The 22,722-nt window shown below is 39.9% G+C and overlaps 1 protein-coding gene across 2 annotated transcripts in view; it reads left to right on the top strand.

Annotated features, from left to right (window-relative positions):
- LOC134098021 (cation channel sperm-associated auxiliary subunit delta-like) overlaps window positions 1-19,879 on the top strand; it is a 54,037-nt gene extending 34,158 nt beyond the window's left edge. For both annotated transcript variants that reach the window (XM_062550972.1, XM_062550973.1), the window contains 12 exons: window positions 4,700-4,782; window positions 4,886-5,074; window positions 5,282-5,395; window positions 5,504-5,593; window positions 10,209-10,243; window positions 16,311-16,386; window positions 16,771-16,823; window positions 18,213-18,287; window positions 18,717-18,851; window positions 18,979-19,159; window positions 19,253-19,407; window positions 19,525-19,879. In XM_062550972.1, coding sequence (XP_062406956.1) covers window positions 4,700-4,782; window positions 4,886-5,074; window positions 5,282-5,395; window positions 5,504-5,593; window positions 10,209-10,243; window positions 16,311-16,386; window positions 16,771-16,823; window positions 18,213-18,287; window positions 18,717-18,851; window positions 18,979-19,159; window positions 19,253-19,407; window positions 19,525-19,711 — 1,373 coding nt within the window. In that variant the 3' untranslated portion in view covers window positions 19,712-19,879. The remainder of the gene's footprint in view (window positions 1-4,699; window positions 4,783-4,885; window positions 5,075-5,281; window positions 5,396-5,503; window positions 5,594-10,208; window positions 10,244-16,310; window positions 16,387-16,770; window positions 16,824-18,212; window positions 18,288-18,716; window positions 18,852-18,978; window positions 19,160-19,252; window positions 19,408-19,524) is intronic.
- The last annotated feature ends 2,843 nt before the right edge of the window (window positions 19,880-22,722 follow it).

Raw genomic sequence — 22,722 nt, 5'->3', positions numbered from 1 at the left:
AAAGATTTGGAAAAGATTTTTGAAAGACTACTGTCTCAGACCCTCTCACATCTAAAGACAATTCATTGAGTTTCTAGTCACAGTCTAGTCACAGGCCAGTCTCAGATTAGGATTTTGCAAAGACTGTGGGTCACTATTTACAAGACTGCTGCTAGATTCCTTCAAATTATTTCCATCGTGCAATAGGCTACACGTCATCATTAACAGGAACTCACATGATAGCCTACTCATATCAAAGTAATTTTTTCGCGTTTCTGCAGCATTGTTTGATGTGTGACATCACTAACAGATATAGAGTTGTTCTGTCACGTAGAACAGCCGTCTAATAAATTATAAGAAATGAAATAACAAATAATCATATAGGCTACAGCTGTCGCCTATTTTGCCCCTTCCTGTTTCATGTTCGACCGTGGTTACTATTGGTTTTTAATGTTCACGTCACTATTTGCATGAGCCACGACTGAAAAGACTTCCGATAATATCAAACATGTTTGATATTGTCGTAACGGCAAAACTAGAAAAAGACTGCCTCCGACGGACTTAAAACCGCTAAGATTGGCACCTTACACTAAACGATTTAGATGACGGGAGCGCGCTGCGATTCTAGTACAACTCCCAAGATTGCCGCCCGATTTTGGAAATGTAGTCGCCGACTGTTAAAACAGGTCAAAATCGTGCAATGTAAGCCAGCCTTTCGGTTGATTTTGATTGCAACAGAAACGCTATGGCTGTGAATGCATAATTTGTTCATGCAGTTTGGCCTTTTGTTTATCTTAGCTATTGAAACGGAGGTTTTATCACGGATTCACACAACTATTTCTGAACACTTAGACCAACGTGGATATGTGGGAAAACTTCAGTTTCACTTTCATCAAGTTAAAACAGCATGTTTGGGTGATGTTGTTCCCGTTTGTTTAAAATGTCTGTTTGCTCGTTGGGTTAACGACACACTTCCCCAGCTGTTCATTGCATACAGTTTGAAGGAATTATTTTTAAAAACGAGGGAGGATGTTTTCCATATAGCCTACCCTGCTACATATTTCGTTGTCTTAGATTTCACAGATACTGACAGCCAATAACTTGTTATGTTTGGTTTGGGCTATCCAATGAGTGCAGAGCTATCCCCCCCCGCCCTGTATCAGTTGAATCACGCCCCATAATCGCAGCTGAATGGAGCAGTTTCAGACTCATATTCTGACAAGAATTGAGTATGACGTCGTCAGGCTACTGCGAGACAGGATTGTGTCAAGACAAATCTGGGGAAGGATACAGCATTTCTGTTGCATTGAAAGTGTCTAAGAGCATGGTAGTTTCCATCATTCTCAAATGGAAAAGTTTGGAACAACCAGATTCCTAGATCTGGCCACACATCCTGAGAGAACTAGGATGCATCAGAGCTCAACTGACCCTTCCAAAGCCATGCCCGAAAACCGCCACTGGCCAATCATGGCTTCAAGTTAATGAGACTGGCGGCCTGTTGGTCATGGATTTTAGGCACTCCGCTTCGCGACGCCCCTCAGCTGTTCGATTATACAGTATAACGCACGGCCTCTCGGGGCTTATTGCTTAATTAACACCCCTCCATTCCCCACTGTTTATTCATGTATTTTGTTTTGACTTATTTATTGATTTTAACTTTTTTTTTTTACTACTTTTTTTTTCTTGTATACTCTATTTTACCTGTTTTACTCTATTTTATTCTTTTTTTCTGCTTCATATTTATTTTTATTTTGTACTGTATCTATTTCTTGATTTAAAGTTGTACTTGCTAATTCAGTTCGAGAGGAACGTGACGAAACGCCTCCATTTCCTATAAACTTGATGGCTTAGTCAACGCTCACCTGCCGGTGCTTCTGCAGCGTTTTCTCGCTCGCAACCCACCACCTCCCCAATCGCCTCCCGTTCGTCTCCCGCTTGCCTCCTGTCTCACTTATGACGGGGGGTGCTCACAGAGATCTCACCAAATGCTGTCTGGTTGGTGTGATACAGCGGTGCACTTCAGGACCCCGGCCTGTGACCTTGCCCAACTTGCTATCTCCGCGTAATTATAATCATAACGTTTCTGTTACTTAAGTTGCAATAGTCTCCTAGCTCAGGTCTAGTCTGGTCCCCTTATTCGTGCTGCATTTATCCGTCGTCTGGCATCTTGCCTGGGCTCCGCAGCAGGTCAGGCACGATATCATGTTAAAGTGTAAGTTTGGCGGAAATTGAAAATAAAGCTATTTTCTGAATGAAAATACATCAACTAAGCCGTGGAGGAAGTAATTTTCGCTCATCACGCAGTACAGAGCTAGCACGGGCAGGAACGACAGCCCAAAATCGCAAACAGTGGGTGTGGATGGGGATTGGAGCCACACGCTTTCAAAATCGCATTTTTAAACCACTAACATTGCTCAAAACAGCGCCAAACCTCATCAGTAGCTTGCTCTAGGTGTCTACACATAAAACGAAGCACCAAACAGTCTGTAAACTTTGGAATAGTCAGTATACACGTAGAATCAATTCGAGACCGCAATTCCATCTGAAGCACAGAAATGTCTCGCGAGATCTCACACGGAAGCACGGGACCTATTCCTACAGGTAGTCAAAATCGCATTTTTAAACCACTAACATTGCTCAAAACAGCGCCAAACCTCGTCAGAAGCTTGCTCTAGGTGTCTACACATAAAACGAAGCACCAACAACTTGGCTCATGAACCCGACGTTTATAAAAGAAGACTGTTATGAATATAACCCCTTCCAGCTCCTCACGAAGGAAAGTCCACGACCTCTCGTGTGAGATCTCGCGAGACATGTACAGTGGGTATAGTAAGTATTCACACCCATGCTAAAGTTGACTAAAAAGAGGAATATAAAATCATCTTTTGAGAATTGATTGTAATGCCTTAATTCAAAAAATGAGTAAAAATAAAACTGCTGAGGACACTAATTTTCTTTGTGATTGAAGAATGTATCGTAAATAGATAAATGTTCTTCCTTAAATACAGGTTGCATAAGTCTTCAACCCCTATGTTAAATTCCCATTGGAGCAGGAGGATTTTTTATATGTTTTTATTTTTAAAGGCCAGCTATTTCATGGATCCAGGATATTATGCATCCTGATAAAGTTCCCTTGGCCTTTGGAATTAAAATAGCCCCACATCATCACATACCCTTCACCATAGCTAGAGATTGGCATGGTGCTTTTTACAGTTAGCCAATTAGCCTGTTTGATGCTCATTGAGCTCAATGCAAATCAAACAGGCTAATAGGCTAACTGGAAAAAGCACCATGCCAATCTCTATCTATGGTGAAGGGTATGTGATGATGTGGGGCTATTTTAATTCCAAAGGCCAAGGGAACTTTATCAGGATGCATAATATCCTGGATCCATGAAATAGCTGGCCTTTAAAAATAAAAACATATAAAAAATCCTCCTGCTCCTATGGGAATTTAACATAGGGGTTGAATATTTATGCAACCTGTATTTAAGGAAGAACATTTATCTATTTACGATACATTCTTCAATCACAAAGAAAATTAGTGTCCTTAGCGGTTTGATTTTTACTCATTTTTTGAATTAAGGCATTACAATCAATTCTCAAAAGATTATTTTATATTCCTCTTTTTAGTCAACTTTAGCATGGGTGTGAATACTTACTATACCCACTGTATGTGCTTCAGATGGGGTGTTGCGGTCTCGAATTGATTCTACGTGTATACTGACTATTCCAAAGTTTACAGACTGATTGGTGCTTCGTTTTATGTGTAGACACCTAGAGCAAGCTACTGATGAGGTTTGGCGCTGTTTTGAGCACTGTTAGTGGTTTAAAAATGCGATTTTGAAAGCGTGTGGCTCCAATCCCCATCCACACCCACTGTTTGCGATTTTGGGCTGTCGGTCCTGCCCGTGCAGCTCTGTACTGCGTGATGAGCGAAAATTACTTCCTCCACGGCTTAGTTGATGTAAAAAAAATGAAAATAGCTTTATTTTCAATTTCCGCCAAACTTACACTTTAAGCTTCACGGGTGCCCGCGGTCGTCACTCCAAGCTGACGTCTGCCAGCGCAGTTATCGCCCGGCGCAATCCCATGATGCACTTCACGACCACGAGCGGTAATGCCAGCGCAGAGCCACCGTGCTCACGAGAAGCTCGTCAGGACCCTGACTAGTGACCTACACCAAGCACTCCCACATTTATTTATCTGGCAAATTTCGGATAGTGAACTTTTGAATTTACTTTTTACTACTTTTTATTTTCTTGTATACTCTATTTTACCTGTTTAACTCTATTTTTTTTTCCTGCTTCATATTTATTTTTATTTGTACTGTATCTATTTCTTGATTTAATCTTTGTTCGAAGTTGTACTTGCTAATTCTACTCCTATAACATTGTTTTCTTTCTACTTGCCTACCTGCCCATACCTGACTTCTTGCAATGTAAAGTTGGGTCAATTCCTGTTGTATTTAAATGTCCTTTATAAGTAAAAGTGATTTGACTTGATCATTAAAAAGTCCTGGTTCTCTCCCCAAGTAATAGATGTGCAGGGTTCAGAAGTTTGACAGGCATAGCAAGAGTCTAAAACATATCAAAATGTGGAAAACTTAAAAGGGTCTAAAAAACTCTATGAAGGTGATAACATGGCAATCTGTCAGTGTAGCTGTAGTGGATATGATAGGTTTGATGCTGATATGTTTTTAAAATATTCACTGTCTATAGCTGGTAATGGAGCCATAGCTGTTGTCATGAATGATGGAGGACTGTATTATGGTCGACTTGGCTTGGAAGGAGTTGTCGTAAAAGTAAGGGCAATGTTTTTGGACATCATCATGTCTCCATTGGAATAGTCTCAATATTGTGTGTTGTATACCAACGTTGACTCTCTGTATGCATTCCTCTCCACAGTTCCCAATAAACATCTACCAAGACTTGGGAATGTCTAGACACATGGTCATGTACTTTGATGAACATTCAGACCTTGTATTTTTAAATTACATGTATAACATATACCAGAATCAAGTTCATTTCAAACACTTTCATGTCCATGTGCAGCAGCAGTTAACTCAAACATCACCCCCAGTGATATCTTGCCCTGTAAGTAAAAACATTTACTGTGTTCAAAATAACGTACTGTTGATATCAAGGTCCCTGATTTAAATATCAGGCAAACTGCAAAGTCAAGCACTGCGCAAAAAATATCTCGTATATGAAGTAAAACAAAGTATTGAGTTAACCCGCTAATGTTTGTGCTTAAGCTCTATCTCATGGTATATTGGTAAAAGTTGCCTTATATACTTTTAGGTAGAGCGATTTTCTGGCGATTTTGATGGGAAGCTGTTTTACATGGACAAGGGAGACTCTATCATGCTGAATGTGGTCTATGTCCCAACTCCCAACTGTCCATTTTTTCCTGTGGTAAAGTTTTTGTTGGACCACTAACACACTAACATGAAAACAAATTAGTGTAAAATGTCACTTGTGCAGTACTACATTAGTAATTTAAAGATTCATTTGCATTTCTAGGTGACTTTAACAAATGCTGATGCATTGGTTACTGAAGAGTTGATAGAGATGGATGGGACAACTCCAGATGGATACAAGACATTTGTAATGGTAAGAGATATTGCCAGTTTTTTATTTTTTATTTCTTTTTTTTCTTTTTTGACAAGAAAATATGGCAGATACAGTTTCTGAAAAAGTTAGATGGTGTAGTATGCTGTGTAAAATGTGACTAAAACAGAATTCTAAAGTTTGCAAATCATGTTAACCCTTATAATGAATTCTGATTAGTGCATCATTGAGGGTGGGGGTAATGTCTGGGTGGAGAGAGGTTCAACACTTTAGAAAAAATCTGTTTAATTTATGTATATTTTACATTTTTACAACAAGGCTGTATGTTAACTTTTTTTGCTCATATAGCATTGGTCCTATAATGGGGTTTATGGGGTGACATCTTAATGTTATCATGCACATTAGATATTATGAAATCCTCAAATTCTTTGCCATTTTTTGTGGTCCAATTTTAATAACCTATTTCAATTTATCTCCCTCAACAATGGAATTCTCTTCTCTGATTGGCTGATGGGGTGGCCATTAACTTCGTATAACCTGCTACCTTTGAAGTAGTTCCCGTAGCACACTTGAATATTAATTCGCCAAACTCGTTGCGAAGTTTAAATGAACTGTCACGTTGCATCCAAGCTGAAATATAGACGTGCAGAACCATAGTAACATTGTAGCATATGACGGAGGTTGATTGTAGCTAGTTGGATGCCATGTAGGCTATAAAAGTAGCGATCTTTCCAAGTTAAAGTTAATCAGAATCCTGGGATATGCCCGCTTGACAACGGGAGAGATAGAACTAACGACTGGCTTTTGGCCGTAGCAACCAGCCATTTAGAACTAACGACTGGCCTTTGGCCATAGCAACCATCCATTTTAGAACTAGTAACGGCAGTTTTGTCCTGCAAGTAGAAAGTTGATATGTGGCGGAAAGTAGTCCCGCAGTCAAGACAGTTTTAGCGATGTTAACGGACGCAACGGTGGAATAAAACTATGTTCTAAATATACAGGTTATGAATACAAACGGGAGATAAGCGGGATAACGGCCTTCGAGGTCGACCGGTTCGATGGAAATAATGGCACGGCGGAGGTAACTCCGTCTCCGTGCTTCGCACGTAGCCGGAGTTCTAGACCTCCACCTAGCCATTATTTCCATCGAACCGGTCACCTCGTCGGCCGTTATCCCTTACTTATTCCACTGCTTGGTTGAATTCCCCATTGTCCTGCGTTCTATAAGGGTGTGCATTCATTTTTCGATATACGCATGGCTATGAAGTAGTTCCAATTTGTTGGCCTTATCACACTTGAATATTAATTCGCCAAACTCGTTGTGAAGTTACATCAAAGTCCTTTTAAGGCAAGTCACGTCACTCGGCAGCCATATTGGCCATGGGGTTGGGTAGTGACTTTGACCGGAACAAGACCAAGGCCCTATCTAAATGAATGGGGAGAGAGCTGGATGTCCATGTTCCGAGGTGTAAGGGACATAAAAATCGCATGTTTGAAATCACGATGAAAATCAGACTAAAATCGCTGAAAAGGTTTGGTGGTTTTGTATCAAATTAACGCTTAAAAAGCCTCTTTCTTACTGGTAATCTTGGACTGCGCATGCGCAATTCTTCACAACGCAGTTTTCAAAAAGTGTGACCGCCAAGGTTCAGCAAAATGATTGGAGCAACGGCACTGGAAGAGGCGGGACATGTGCTAACCGGTGTAAACAACCGCCGTCTTTGCGTTACGAAGTTACCCCATGCATTTCAATGGGCGATTTTTCCAGTGCAGTGTCTCCTCATAAGTGTCTCTGGTTACAGTAGGCTAAGAAAAATATTAATCTTTCAAAATTAACGTTCATCAGAATCCTGGGATATGCCAGCTTGACAACGGGAGATTAGAACTAAAGACTGGCTTTTGGCCATAGCAACCATCCATTTAGAACTAGTAACTGCAGTTTGAGAAATTAGTTGAAATGTGTCTGGGAAAAGTAGTTCTACAAACAATACAGTTCTAGCGATTAAAACATTTAAATTAGCACCGGAAACGAACACAACGCAAGTGGCAACAGTGGAATAAGCAGGATAATGGACTTCAGGCAGTGCGGTTATTCAAAGTTAATGCACTTTTCTAGACGGAACATCCCTCCGCTTTGCGTCGGGCCTAGGGCTGGGACAACGCATCGACTTAACCGATTAGTTCGACGCAAAAAATACGTCGGTTCAAAATATGCGAACCGACACGTCGTCAAAATCAAAACAAGGTTGGCGGCAACGTGAGTGAATTTCAAAAGTGCAGCACGCACTCGTTCCTCTACAGCGTTTCTCTAACTATGGGCCGCGGAGCTGCGCCGGTCCGCAATGTAGAGACTGCTGGTCCGTGAGGCGTGGAGTGAAATAGGCTCGGTGCTTCACCTGATAATTTGCTGCGCAATTGATGAGGCAACCGCGGCCCGACAGAAAAAGAAAACAAAAGTTTCAGCAATCAGGAGGAAATACTTGCTAATTCGATGTGAATAAACATACAGCAACACAATTAATTGTTGGTATGAGCGTTCATTGAATGCATGCATGTGCGTGTTTGCGCGACAGAAACTGAAACTAATCGATAACGTTGGTGGCAAGTTCCGCTTCAACCTGCTGTTTAATTATTTAACGACATTTAATAGAACAACGTGGATTCTTGAAACAGAGCAGAGTATAGTTCAGTCAAATTTGAATATTGTCAAAAGATTATAGCCTTAGTCTTTAATTTAAAAATCTCCAGATCAGTGATTTACGCCTATCTGCTCGGCCGTAATAGCCTACATACACAGACTAAAGAATCCTTACATTCAGAGATTCAAATGGAATTTCATTAAAAAGCATGTCAATTTTGTCTCCATTTGCCTACCAGAGTTTGATGCTTGCATGAGGGAAACATCCCAAAACAATAGCACCCATATTATTGCTGTTGTTTTCAGAAGTACTGTATTTATCATGCAACCATGCAAAAGCTATTGTAATTATACTGTCTTACATTACTTAATATATATCTTACATTACTAAAGCAGGTCTGATTTTTTTCACAAACTTTTTGTGAACAATGTTAGCATTTAAAACATTGACTGCTTTGAAGTGAAAGTACACTTAATACAGCATAATAATAATTGTAATAATGATCATCATAATGATGATTTGATGGGGGTATACAGTACGTGTAGGTGGGCCCTATGGCCCCAAAGTCCCAAAGACTTAAAATAAGCCTGCTTAAAGCCTACCTTACATTGCCAGACTTTGCAAAGATTTGGAAAAGATTTTTGAAAAACTACAGTCTCAGACCCTCTCACATCTAAAGACAATTCATTGAGTTTTTAGTCACAGTCTAGTCACAGGCCAGTCTCAGATTAGGATTTTGCAAAGACTGTGGGTCACTATTTACAAGACTGCTGCTAGATTCCTTCAAATTATTTCCATCGTGCAATAGGCTACACGTCATGATTCACAGGAAATCACATGATAGCCTACTCATATCAAAGTATTTTTTTCGCGTTTCTGCAGCATTGTTTGATGTGTGACATCACTAACAGATATAGAGTTGTTCTGTCAAGTAGAACAGCCGACTAATAAATTATAAGAAATGAAATAACAAATAATCATAAAGGCTACAGCTGTCGCCTATTTTGCCCCTTCCTGTTTCATGTTCGCGCAAAGTTACTATTGGTTTTTAATGTTCACGTCACTATTTGCATGAGCCACGACTGAAAAGACTTCCGATAATATCAAACATGTTTGATATTGTCGTAACGGCAAAACTAGAAAAAGACTGCCTCCGACGGACTTAAAACCGCTAAGATTGGCACCTTACACTAAACGATTTAGATGACGGGAGCGCGCTGCGATTTCAGTACAACTCCCAAGATTTCCGCCCGATTTTGGAAATTTAGTCGCCGACTGTTAAAACAGACCAAAATCGTGCAATGTAAGCCAGCCTTTACTTGTCATTTTATTGATGACAGTTGGGATCTTGTCCCCTTCAATTTGACAACACTCCCAGTGTTTTCAAGACTTCAAGGTTTTATTGAATGCTACCTCTGACTTAGAATGCATTACTTTGCACTTGCATAGTCTTTCATTTTGGAATTTTAAGAGCAATAAACATACATTGCAATGTTTTATTTCATTCAGATATGTAAATCAACATGTATATATTGCAATTAGTCAATTAGTGGGGAGATAATCAATAATCGAATCGAATCGAACTGAAAAAATGAATCGTTAGATTAATCGATGCATCAAAAAAATAATCGCTAGATTAATCGTTTAAAAAATAATCGTTTATCCCAGCCCTAGTCGGGCCGTATCACCGTCTAGAACGTGCATTCACTTTGAATAATCGCACGGCGTGTCGTCCATTATCCCTTACAACAATCAACAATATGAGCCTTTACAGTATGTTGTTGACATTTCTTGTTTTCATAAAATAGGCTTGTAAACTTATGTTGTTGTTATGTTGCAATTTGCAACTAAATAGGGGTTTTCATCAAATTCTGTTTTCTTCTTTTTTTACATACATTTTATACAGCATTACAACTTTTTTGATCAATCAATTCATCAACAATCTTATCATCGCGATAATGCCATTAGCTTTTTACTGCATTAACACATTTATTTGCAATTTTTCTTTCTTTTTTTAGGATATTGGGGTTAAACTATCAACAGCAGCTGTCATGTAAGTGTAATTTGATTGTTATCAGGACTAGAATGTTATGATCAACATCTCAATGGAAAAAAGCTATGTGGCGTTCTTCAGTTGTTATTTAGATCTCCTTTGTAGTGGCCCCATACACAAATATGACGCTTAAAATATATTTCAATAGATTTTTTTCTGTATGCCCATTTCTGTATATTTTTGTTCTGTATGCCCATACAGGCCCATACACAACACAAACGTTTTTGAAATATACAGTATTTTCACAATATATGTTTGGAATATATGTGACCCTGCAAAGCGAAACCAGTCGCTTCGGTAAAAATTACAAAATGAAGTTATTGTGCTCACGTGAACGGCCATAAACTAAGCTTTCCAACGATATGTGTATCGAGGGTATTACATAAACTATCGCTATCCTGTCAACTTTGCCAGAAGAGGAGAAATCACCTTTTTAAGCAGCGTGGACAACGGGAATGACTGTAAATGTGTTGAACCTTCGCCAGGTTTAACAGTCAAAATGTATGTTTTTCTGTGAAATTAGTTCAGGATATGAAACTGTAGACTGTATACTGTTGAATTATGTGAAAACGTGACATTCAACATTTTAACCCGGAAGTTTGTTTATTGTGGATTTTCTCAACATAACGTTGTGCGCAATGTGACTGATTCCGTTTTGAAGGGTCACATATGTAAATATTCTGAATTGATCCACAAATATATTTTGTGACACTTTCAATACATTTTTCTATGGGGCAAGCGACCATGAATGGGATCTAAGTGGTTATAGAGCATGGGGACACTGGATGTTTGGGCATGGAGATGTGTAGAATTGTAGAAAACCTGAGCAAGAGTACAACTGAGATTGTGGGAACACTGAGGAGTCAGTGCACTGCCATGCCCTATGATAGTAGAAGTAGTAGTGAGCGTAGTAGTTGCAATTACATTTCTGTCGAGCAACCTAGATACGGTGGGGCCGGCGCCAAACAGAGTCTGAAATAGATGAACAGATAGATGGTTGGATGTAGATAGTTGGATGCAGGAGGGTGGGATGTACTTCTAGATGCTGGAAGGTGTAATCAATTAACTCATTAACTACTGACCAAGAGATTGGCAGTAAATAGTTCCAAAAGTCCCATAACGAGGAAATAGCCTGGAAAAAGCGCTGCCATTTTTTCCTATGGAGGTCTATGGGAGTGCCACTCTGTTTTATCTACCGCTCAGGGGTGCGTTTCTAGAAGAGTTAGCAACGGCGGTGCGACGCAACTTGCGATCAAACAACGACAGTGTTACACCTGTTTCCAGAAAGCATCGTACTTGTGTCGCAATTCGCTACCTCTGGTGTTCGAACACCGTTGTTCCAACAACGTTGTTGAGGACGCAGTGGCACATTTCATTGGTGGAAAAAGTGTCAACGTATAATACCCCACCCACTAGAAATTCTCTGTCACTGGATGCCTATCACTTGTCTTTTATAGATCCTCCTTTCCTTCCTCGATCCTCATCCTCCCTGAATGATGGGGCGGCAACAATGGGATAGAGGACCGAGGATCGAGGAGGGATGTTGAGAGGCACCCACTATGTGTCGACGTGTCTAATTTAAACCCAAAGTGATTCATGCTGGCATTATCATTGCTATCAGGAAAAACGTAAACCTATGCAAGCACATGAAACAGTTTGCTTAAGCTGTCCAATATATGTACTTATTTGTGTGAAATATCTAAAAAATATCTGTACAAAATATATATGGCCTAGACTAATTACAAATTATCACAATACTAAATCGGTGTCTGGTGGTTCAGCTGTTGCATGTCAGTACATTGCGCGCGCGGCCCAAGTTTGCATCTTACCTCTCCATGTCACTTTTGAGTAAGAGCAGGCATACCACACACAACAATAGGTTAGACCCTAAATATATTTAATTGCTTTACATCGAGTGGCCAGGAACACGACATCAGATTAATAGTTCCACGACATTACTTATTAGGGTTATTTCCACGTTTCACTAGTCAGAAACAAAAGCATGTGTGATGCATACGGGAAAAGAACCTACGATGTTGTGATGATAAGCCACCTGCCTTAACCACTATACTAATGAACGGTGTGCTTGACTCGATGGTTTGTAAGTATCATAACAGTAGCCTACCAAAACGCAAACCAACACGCAAATGAACGCAAGGTAACACACGTAGCAAGAATGAGCCCAACGGTATTTTCATTTATATTAGCCTACAGTATAGCGCAATCATTGAGTCACGAGAAAACAACATCTTAGTGATTTTTGGTTGGGCGCTTGTGATTTTTGGTCAGGCGATCTTGCACTGACGACATCACCAACTGGAACTCCCAAGGTACGACACAGGTGCGACTGCCCAGGGGCAGTAGTTCAAACGACCAAACTTTGCGTCCTTGTTTGCGATTGAGAGTTTGAACTACCTTTTCTAGAAACACCAAATTTAAGAACGATGGAGCGAACTCCCAAGATTGCAATTAAATAAGTTAGCAAACGACGCTTTCTAGAAACGCACCCCTGGTTGGATGGATATAGGTCATGGGTGGGCAACATTGGAAAATTGAAATAAAACGTGAATCACATGGTGTGGTCATATTAAATTAAATTAATTTGATATACATAACAAATGGCAGACAGGGGTCGAAATGAACTTTTTGATCTACAGTACTTGCCTAAGTGGATGGTAGATGAGAAAAATTACTGGCCAGACATATTTTTTTACCGAAACTAAGTGCTTTTTATAACTGTTTTGAGTTCCATTCAAAAGCGAACAAATTAGATTGCTCCAGCTCTTGATCAGTAATCAAGGATCTTTCAAAGATCATCTTTGCTATAATGATCACTGCATAAGATGGTGGCAACGGGTTTTGAGCCATGAATCACGCCTTTCATATCATTCCGTGAGTAGTTTGATCACTATTATTGAACGTGAAAGTAAGCAAGTAGTTGGCTATGTTTCTATGCAACATCTGAAGCGTTCAAGTTCTGTTTGTGTGGATAACTGTAAGACGGAAAATAAATCTTGACCATGTCAGCAGAGGGTGAACAGAACACCTATGCAAGGCAAAGTTGGGAGGCCAATTTAATGTGACAGACTAAAGTAGCCTATTCTCGCAGTTGATAGGCAGCCACTTTCCACATGCCAAAATGGCACAGTACTTGCCATAATTCAGCCGCCAATACAAAAATATACTTGCCATTGGTACTTAGCAGGTGCTAATTTCGAGCCCTGTTTGCAATGATCAAATTTGAAGTTATTCACAGCAGTAGACCAGCATCACTGAATGCAACCCATTACATACATGAAACATGACATGAGCTTTGGCCATGAGCTTTGTATCCTCTAATTTAAATTTACGAGTATCTAGGCTAGCCTGTATTAAACATTTATTTTGTCTGATGAGTCTGACTCGACGAAGACATCGAAACATTAGTCATTTTTGCTGTGCACAATTGCATTAAAAAATTAAGTCTTAAAAAATTCTGTGCTGCTCCGGTATCCTTCCTCTGTTTGTTTGAAAATTATTAATTTGTTTTTCTTCGCTAATTCCATATGAAGAACAAGACCATCAATATATGGCCACAAGAGAATGCAACATAAAACAATGATTGTTTTCATTTTAGAATCCTTATTAATGCCCAAATGTTAAATGAATGGGTTCCTTTGTGTACTTGTAGCTACTTCCTGGAGGGTGGCTTGGTAGGGCAGTGAAAGGCAGGGAATTCTGGGAGTTGTTGGCTTTCATCCACATGAGTCAAAAATAAGTTTTTGGCTTTTTTCTCCCATCTCAGGGGACAATGAGGAAATGATGCACGACCATTCAAAAATGTGACTGGGTTTCTTGTGAAATGCTAGCCTAGAAATCTAGACGCCCCTAGCGGCAGCAAATGTAATTTGGCTGGCGGGGCAGTCTAGGCACGATCCATAGAGCTTAGGAGCTGAGAACTGGAAAATCAAGCGGGCCAATCACAGCGTGTATAAAGTCGGTGGGCAAGCTTAACATAATGGTGACTGACATGCGACCAGAAGTTGCAACGGTGACGCATCCTGCTATTTGAAAACAAGAAGATGATTCGTTTAGCGTTATCCTATTGCGTGGAGAGGGAAGGTTACGCATCCTGCTACTTGAAAACAAGAAGATGATTCGTTTAGCGTTATCCTATTGCGGAGAGGGGATTTGAAAGACAACTGTTTATCCCACCCCTCCGATTGAACCCTGACTACGGTGAATTCCCAGACCCTACATCTTGATGTGGGTCAGGGGTGCGTTTCCCGAAAGCATCGTAAGCCTACGATGATCGTAAAGTCCCTCTTACGACCGTCTTAAGATTTGCCGACTGTTTCCCGAAACCATCGTAGCTTAAGAGCATCGTGAAAACACTCGTAGATCTACGAGTGATCCAGAGTGCTCGTTACTGCCTAAGAGCGTCGTAACGCATGCTGTATGCCTCAGTGGAGTCACCAGCAGGATATGCAGGGGGATTGCAACTAAGAATATAATGATCCAACTTACGTTACCATTCTTTGTATTTACTTGTGATGATTCAGATTTTAGCGTGCAAAATAGTCTTCATTGAATGGACATAATGTTATTAAAACCGGATAAGAATAGCCTACAAGTTATGAAAGGAGACGTTGCCAGAAAAGTTTGCCATTATCTTTTTGTGTAGCCTTTTATTTTTTATTAGGCTTAGGCCTATGAGGTAAAAACAGAGAAAGGAATATGTGACTATAGTCTGTTCTGCGTCAAAATCTAAAACTAGGCTATGTTATTTAAGCCTACACATGTCCTCATTTTCTTATCAACCTCTTTATTCAAACGTCTGCTTAAGTGACACGTAAAAACATTATTGCACAGGCAGCACACCGTGCTCTCACAAGTAGGTTAGCAAAGAACTACGATGTAGGAGTAAGCTAGCCGAAGCCTAATATGTTACCTTCCAACAAACATAAAAACGGGGCAACAATCTAATGCTAGGCTAAATAATAAAAAGTAGCCTATGTATACGTGTGGTATATGGCCTAGGCTAATTGGAATGCTTACATGCAGATGTCAAAGGTTTTCTATTTTCGTATTGATGTTAATTAATGTATAGATCCGAAGTTCAGACGGTGGCTTAGCTATGACGTGCAGTCACCTGACATCACCATCAAATTAGGGGATATTTCAGAACTTTTATCGTGGACAGCTCCCTTAAGAGCATCGTAAGAGCAGTGCACGCGTGTTCACGCTACGAGCATGTTCGGGAAACAGTCGGCAAATCCTAACGATCGATCTTAAGATGAATCGTAGAAAACCCTCGTAAGAGTGTCTATCCATCGTTATCGGGAAACGCACCCCTGGCTCGTCAGGCTAGTGAAATGCACCTTTAAGCTCAGAATCCAATAGTTCAGGGCGATCACTTCTTTTTGCAAGACCATCGAAGTCTGTTGGAAGGTGAGATGCCCAAAACAGATGACAGATGTATCGGTTAGCTGGTCGTGATCTGTTGTGGGACTTGTGTGTGCCATGCATGTTAGCCTACCTTACACTGACAGACTTTGACAAGATTTGGGAAAGATTCTTGAAAGATTTTAGTCTTTTAACTAATGCTCCTCATTCAAAATGTTTTTTCCAGCAGTGGTGCTAGGGTCCGTTGGCTGTTGTGCTTTTAGAATGTGGAAGTAGGCCTAATTGTCGTGACATTGCTGATCATGTCCAGGCGTTGCAGTGGCGCTGAAAATCCAGCCGTGGCGCTGCACCGCTGCTGAATACATTGTAGGGGAAACACTGGCCGATAAAGAATGGTGCCTGGTTGATAAGCCCAGTGAAATGCTCTCGAAGGCTGTTCTTTTGGTCATGTTTTTTTCCCACAAAAATTGATTTGTTAGTTGGTTGTTGATTGTCCATTGTGTGAAATCCTCTGCCTATAACGCCGGAAATGTAGCATCTCTGCTGTGTATATTTGAAAAAATAATGTTCATATATATACCTAAATTAGGGAAAAACTTAAATGACTGTTATCTACCGATTATTACAAATGTCATATTTCAAGTATTACAAATGTCATATTGCAATTGTCATCTCATTTCAGAGAAGAAGAAGGCCTTGCTACGATCTCTGTGGACTTGATGGAAAGAGAAGTATCTTGCAACAAGTTGAATCCTCAGGTAATTGTGGGTACCTTAAAGGAGAAATCCAGTGATCTTTCACATTGATCTCCATTTCTCAAGGTCACCGAGTACTGTTTTACTTAGCTTGAGTTGCTACAGCCAACAGCTAAAGCAGCTGGGCCGCTGCAGCAATGCACTCTGGGGACATGAACGTGGTGGCTCATGAACATGCCCCCAGAGTGTGACGCTGTAGCTGCCTGGAAGCTCTACCTCAGCAACCTAGCAAGCAACTCATGCTAGGTAAAATCTGTTTTCAGGGTTTCTTCATACCAACAGTACTCGGTGACCTACGTATGTGAAAAATAGCAGGATTTTTCCTTTAATCCTCAAATAATGATAATATATTTATATTTTTGAATGTTTAATTAATTTTGTTCTCAGAAAGCTCATGTCATCATGGCGTGCCCACCTGGAAAGCATATTCGGGTTATGAGGTAAACTGTAATTTATTCAGGGTTTCCACACTTGTTGAATGCATTACAACGTACTTGAGATAAGCGATATGACTGCAAATCCTTTTGAAGTCTGTAATTAAGCATAATTTAGTATTTTTAGTATCGATTAGTGCAGGCCTGATAGAGTTCAGGCATGGTGCCTGAATTCAGGCTTGAGCTCAGCCATGTACGATGTCAAGAAAGGCTATTCTCTATATTGTCTTTGAATGTATTTGATAATTTCAGGCACAGATAATTTCCTGTCTATCAGCCCTGTTAGTAACATGACTACGGTAATCAAAACAGCAAAATTTGCTGTTTTGATTGCATCATTCCCTCAGTTTGCCTTGAGATGGGAGAAATACGGATTTCAATGAAACCCATGAATAGGACTTCCTGCTTTCAATTATGTAAAATGATGATTTTTACATCATTGAAAGCAGGAAGTCCAACATTGAAAATCCGTATTTCTCCCATTTCAAGGCAAACTGAGGGAATGATGCATGACCATTCAAAAATATGACTGGTTTTCTAAAGATACAAAGCTTAATGCTAATCGGTGAAGTGTCCCTTTAAGATCAATTTCCAAAAGATGATTTTATATTGTCAACTTTAGCATGTGTTCTGTCAGAAAAAACAGCGTCAGACGAAACGGCCTCAGACGAAAAGTTGTCAGAGTCAGATATTAGACATCGGATGGAAAGGCATCAGGTCTCAGAAAAAAGCAGTGTCAGATGAAAAGTTGTCAGATAGAGCAGGAAACTGGTTGCTTAAACGAGCTGAACAATAAATAACAAAAAAGGATGTCCTTCACCAGATTTTTGAGTTTCAAACACGTCAGACATGGTCTACCATCACGTTAAAATCAATACAACATAGCTTATGCCGGAAATAGAAAAACAGATTTCTGAATAGTGAACTGTCATGGCAACTCCCATAGTTGGCTCACGAATATTGTGTTGGTCATTGGTCAGTGTTCTGGACATGCCTTTTTAGGATTTCGTTTCATCGGCAAAGCCTGATGTGCTTCATCTTGGTACACTAAAGTGTTTTTGGCAACATGATCTGCACCCAGTGTTTGCCTGTAGGACGCTCTAATCTACAGATGCATACAGTAGCCCTCCATAGGAAATTACATGCCACTACACCTATATTAGTAGACATATTTTTGTGAGAGTTACGTGTGTAATATGCTTTAATTATAAAATGTGCAGCGAAACACAAAATAAAGATGGCCAAATAAATGACATCATTTACTTGACATTATGCTTGAGGCTGTCAGATTCCACTCATATGATGAGATTTGTTAGTGTGTTTTAGTATTGACTTTGTGTTTACCACAATAACCCAATAAATAAAAAAATTTTTTTTGCATGACATCTTCTGTAGGAATTCAACAGCCTGCAGTAGGGGGACTTTCACCCCAGAACAGCTTCGAGATAACTTCACTTACACAATACCAAAGTAGGTTGGCTTTGCCGAAGGGATTATGTATTCTATCTACTGTAATACATATTGTAATTACATATCAACGCTTCTCCGCGATCTTATTAAACAGCAATTAGTGATGTGACACATCAAACAATGCTGCAGAAACGCGAAAAAAAATACTTTCATATGAGTAGTTTATCGTATATGAGTTCGTGTTGATATGTAGTGCACAATGGAAATAATTTGAAGGAATCTTGTAGCAGTCTTGTAAACAGTGACCCACAGTCTTTGCAAAATCCTAATCTGAGACTGGCCTGTGACTAGACTGTGACTAGAAACTGGATGAATTGTCTTTAGATGTGAGAGGGTCTGAGACTGTAGTCTTTCAAAAATCTTTTCCAAATCTTTGCAAAGTCTGTCAATGTAAGGTAGGCTTATGGTGATATTGCGTTTCGTTTGTAGGGAGGTCTATGACCCAGGCCTACATTTCAGGCCCAACCAGGCTGATAAAGATCTGACAATCAAGTACAGTTATTTTGATCATCTTTGCCCCCTGCTGGTGTATTATGACATGCCATGGAGGCCGACCTTTGAACTGTAAGATTGTTTAGTGGTGATATAGTGTTACCCGTGCATCATACACTCTACTCCAATATATTATATAAATTATTTTATATTACATTATATGTTTAATACTGAGACTATACGTTATCTGCCATTTCAGTTGGGAGGGGGATACATTTCTGGAGGTTGTGAAGGCCGACTTTGTGATGTTTGAGAGACACGGCATGCACAATTATAAGTACTTGCAGACAGCAAAGACAGCAAAATGTGTGTCTCAGCCTCAGGACTGGATTTCCATGCTTCAATTGAATGCACACATGGACAGTACATGGACCAATCAAGTAATTTGCAGTTGTGGAAAAAATATCTTATTAAATAGAACGTGGGTTTTTTTTTTTTGTATTTGAGGTTGATGTTGCTTTCTTTTTTCCCAGAATTACAGAAGCTGCAAAGATTATCATGGGCCATCTTTAACCGATCCGAATGCGGAGTATCAAGTCCTAAGCCAAGAGTCAAGGAACAAAATTGCGTTCTCCAACTACAATGGCATGTATCTTTTTACGGCTATAGTTGTGGACCCAGATTACAGGTATAGTCTTGGCTTATATATTTTTTTTATGCTTCATGTATACATGTTTGAAAAATGTCTACGAAATTTATTGATTAGATAACGGAGTACTCTGATATTCTTTGCTTGTTTCTCCAGCTTCTGTAGCCTCAGAACCACCTTCACTGTTTACGTATATGGAGCATTTCCTAAAAGAATTCTGCCATACGGTGTTCTGTGTGGAATCTTCATTGCCATCTTAACTACGCTTCTCATGATTGGTTACCTCCGGAAACGAAATATCTTCGCAAAAGTCATTAGATACAGTGATAGCGACACTCACTGACTCCAATAATCTAAAGAATAATTATTTCCAATTTTATTTCCAATATGTAAGAATCGACCAAGTTTCAGAGCTCAAATGTAAAGCTTGTTTGGTCACACGTGAAGCTTTATTTGTAATATATTTTTTACATGCTGATGAATGGATGTTTTAGCAGATTAATAAACTCACCGCAGGGTAACTCTTTAAATCTGTCTTCTTTTATCCCTAACAGAAAAATCTCATATACAGTCCCCTCCATAAGTATTGGAACACATGCTAAAATTCACTATAAAGAGGAATATAAAATCATCTTTTGGAAATTGATCTTAATGCCTTTAAATGAAAAAATGAGGAAATATCCAACCTTTAAGGACATAAATTTTCTTTGTGAATGAATAATATATCGTAAATAAATAAATGTTCTCCTTGAAATACAGGGGCCATAAGTATTGGACCCTAATGCACCCTGATAAAGTCCCCTTGGCCTTTGGAATTAAAATACCCCACATAATCACATACCCTTCCCCATGCCAAGAGATTGGCATGGTTTTATTTCAGTTAGCCTATTAGCTGGTTTGACTTGCATTGAGCTCTATGAGAATGAAACCAGCTAATAGGCTAACTGAAATAAAACCATGCCAGTCTCTAGGTATGGTGATTTCTGATTGATGTTGCTTTACTGTGCTGATGTTTTCAAAAATGTGGTCTATTTTCTGTATGTCTAAAATGATGTACTTGCTAAATGCTCAATAACATTGGGGATGTACTGTATATGTCTTTGTATTTTCATGTCTGATGCAATATTTATATTGGCTGGATGAACCCTGCCTGAACTAACAGGTCATTTGGATTTAGCTCGGCAGCTCAGGCTGGAAGCCTGCACATCTATCTTCTCTGTTCCCTGCCAGAACCTTTGGCTCCAATCAGAACCTAGCTTATCCAAAAGACGCACCGGATCGTTGGTCTGATTGGTTGAAGGACTATCCAAGCATACAGAGTCATTTGAACGATGGCCATTGATCACGCTTCTTGTGCAGTAGAAACAAAGCGCCGCCTCCCCATACTAATGTTCAATCTTAAAAGATTGAGCTTAGTATGGGGATAGCCAGACTAATATTTTATATATTCATTATATATAATTATTGTAACCTATTGTAGCACTTTACACTCTGGGACTTTTAATCAGCATTATTAGAGCTAAACGTTGCACAAAAAAAACCCTCCTCCTCCTTTACACTTGAATTCCTGAGTAACCACACTGCTTGAACTTATACATTCTGAAAACGTTTACATGGAAGACAACATATTCAAGCACCAGTATTATAGAGGAGTTTGAGGCATAGGAATGATAAATCCCAACACCACTTCTTATTTGCACTTTATCCCTATGCTACTCAAAACAAATGGATACTTTTTTACATATATCCTTATAAAATGACAAAAAAACCCATCATATTGTTGAGGGTTTCCCAGTCAAATGCATCACTTGTTATCATAATGTAGTGGTCTAATGTATGACATGGTGGTGTGAAAGCACTGAACGAAGGCATTCCTTCACCCATGACCTCTCCATACCTTATCAGAATTTGCAGCAGGCTTATACTTGCCAGAAGTCTGTTCAAATAAAGATAAGATGACCGTTAACTCTTGGTTGAAAAGTATCACAAAACGCTGCACTGCCGTCTTTGAATATGATTGTGATGCCTTTTTGATGTCGCTTCTTTAGTACTGTAAGTGTCCCCTTTTTCTCCCGTGTTGGCAATTGTTCACACTGTGGATATACTACAAACTGATTGAGGACATTATATCAACTGATCCAAGTGTAACGGGGGGAACGTGCTTGTGTTATGAACATTGACTGATGGTAGGGGGCGGGGCTGGACTGTGATTACGTTGTGGCGTGTATGTGGTTCTGTGCAATCTGTTACAGGTGTATCCAAGAACCCATAGATCAGGGGTACTCAATTAGAAAATCAAAAGGTCCACACACCAATTTTTTTATTTTGCCAGGGTCCGGAACAGTGACGGTGTATTTACAAAATTAGAGCCACAAACAAAAAAAGGTAGTAAATCAATGCACAATGCACAACAGGTAAAATCAATGCACAATGCACAAAAGGATGATGTGTTCTGTCCACATCAGTGTGAGAAGTGACAGGTCTTCTGTGCCACCAGTTCTTTAAACTTGGGCACAAAAGGTGTGAGGGCCAGGCGTAGGCACTGGTGCAAGTGCTCATCAGTGAGTGTACTCCTGTATTTGTTCTTTACCATAGTCATGGTGGAAAAGGCTGACTCACAAGAGTATGTTGAAGGGAACATGGTGAGAATGTGCAGGGCCATTTCTTGCAAGACTGGGACACCTGCTGCAGGGGCCATCTTCGTCCAAAAGGTGGCAGGGTCACAGAGAGATTCCTGCAGTGCTATGTTCTCCTGAAGCTCAATCAGCTCTGTTTGAAGAGAAGCAGCACTAGCCCATGGGCAGACCTTCAGGGCTTCATTTGTGAATTTTGACAAATCTTTCACCAGGAATGGATTTTCAATACACAGCAAGACCTGTTTTCCCAGAGGAAAATCTCCAAACCGGATTTCAAAATTTTCAATCAATTTGTCCAGGAATTCCACATGTGATGCTGTGTTCCTGAAGCTTGACTTTTCAGTTTTGGGAAGTGAAGCAGGCCTTCCCCCTGTATATCACTTTTGAATAGCTCCAGTTTCCTCTGAAAAGCATGAATAGCTGACATGAGGTCACACACTGTGTTATTTTTGCCCTGGAGCTTCAAATTCAGATCATTGAGGTGGCAAGTGATGTCTGATAGAAATGCAGCATTTTCCATGTTTTCATGGTTTTGCAGGAATTCCACAAATGGTTTTGCTTTTGGACTCTTCTGATTCAACAGAAACGTTTCTAGCTCTTTCCGTAATGTCCAAAAACGCTCCAGCACTTTGCCTTTACTAAGCCACCTGACATTATTGTGCAGAAGCAAATCATCAAATTCTGCATTGACCTCTGAGAGGAATGAGCGTAGCAAGCG

Source organism: Sardina pilchardus, chromosome 12, assembly GCF_963854185.1.
Source record: "Sardina pilchardus chromosome 12, fSarPil1.1, whole genome shotgun sequence".
Taxonomy (NCBI): Eukaryota; Metazoa; Chordata; class Actinopteri; order Clupeiformes; family Clupeidae; genus Sardina; species Sardina pilchardus.
This window is presented reverse-complemented; position numbering and strand designations above follow the sequence as displayed.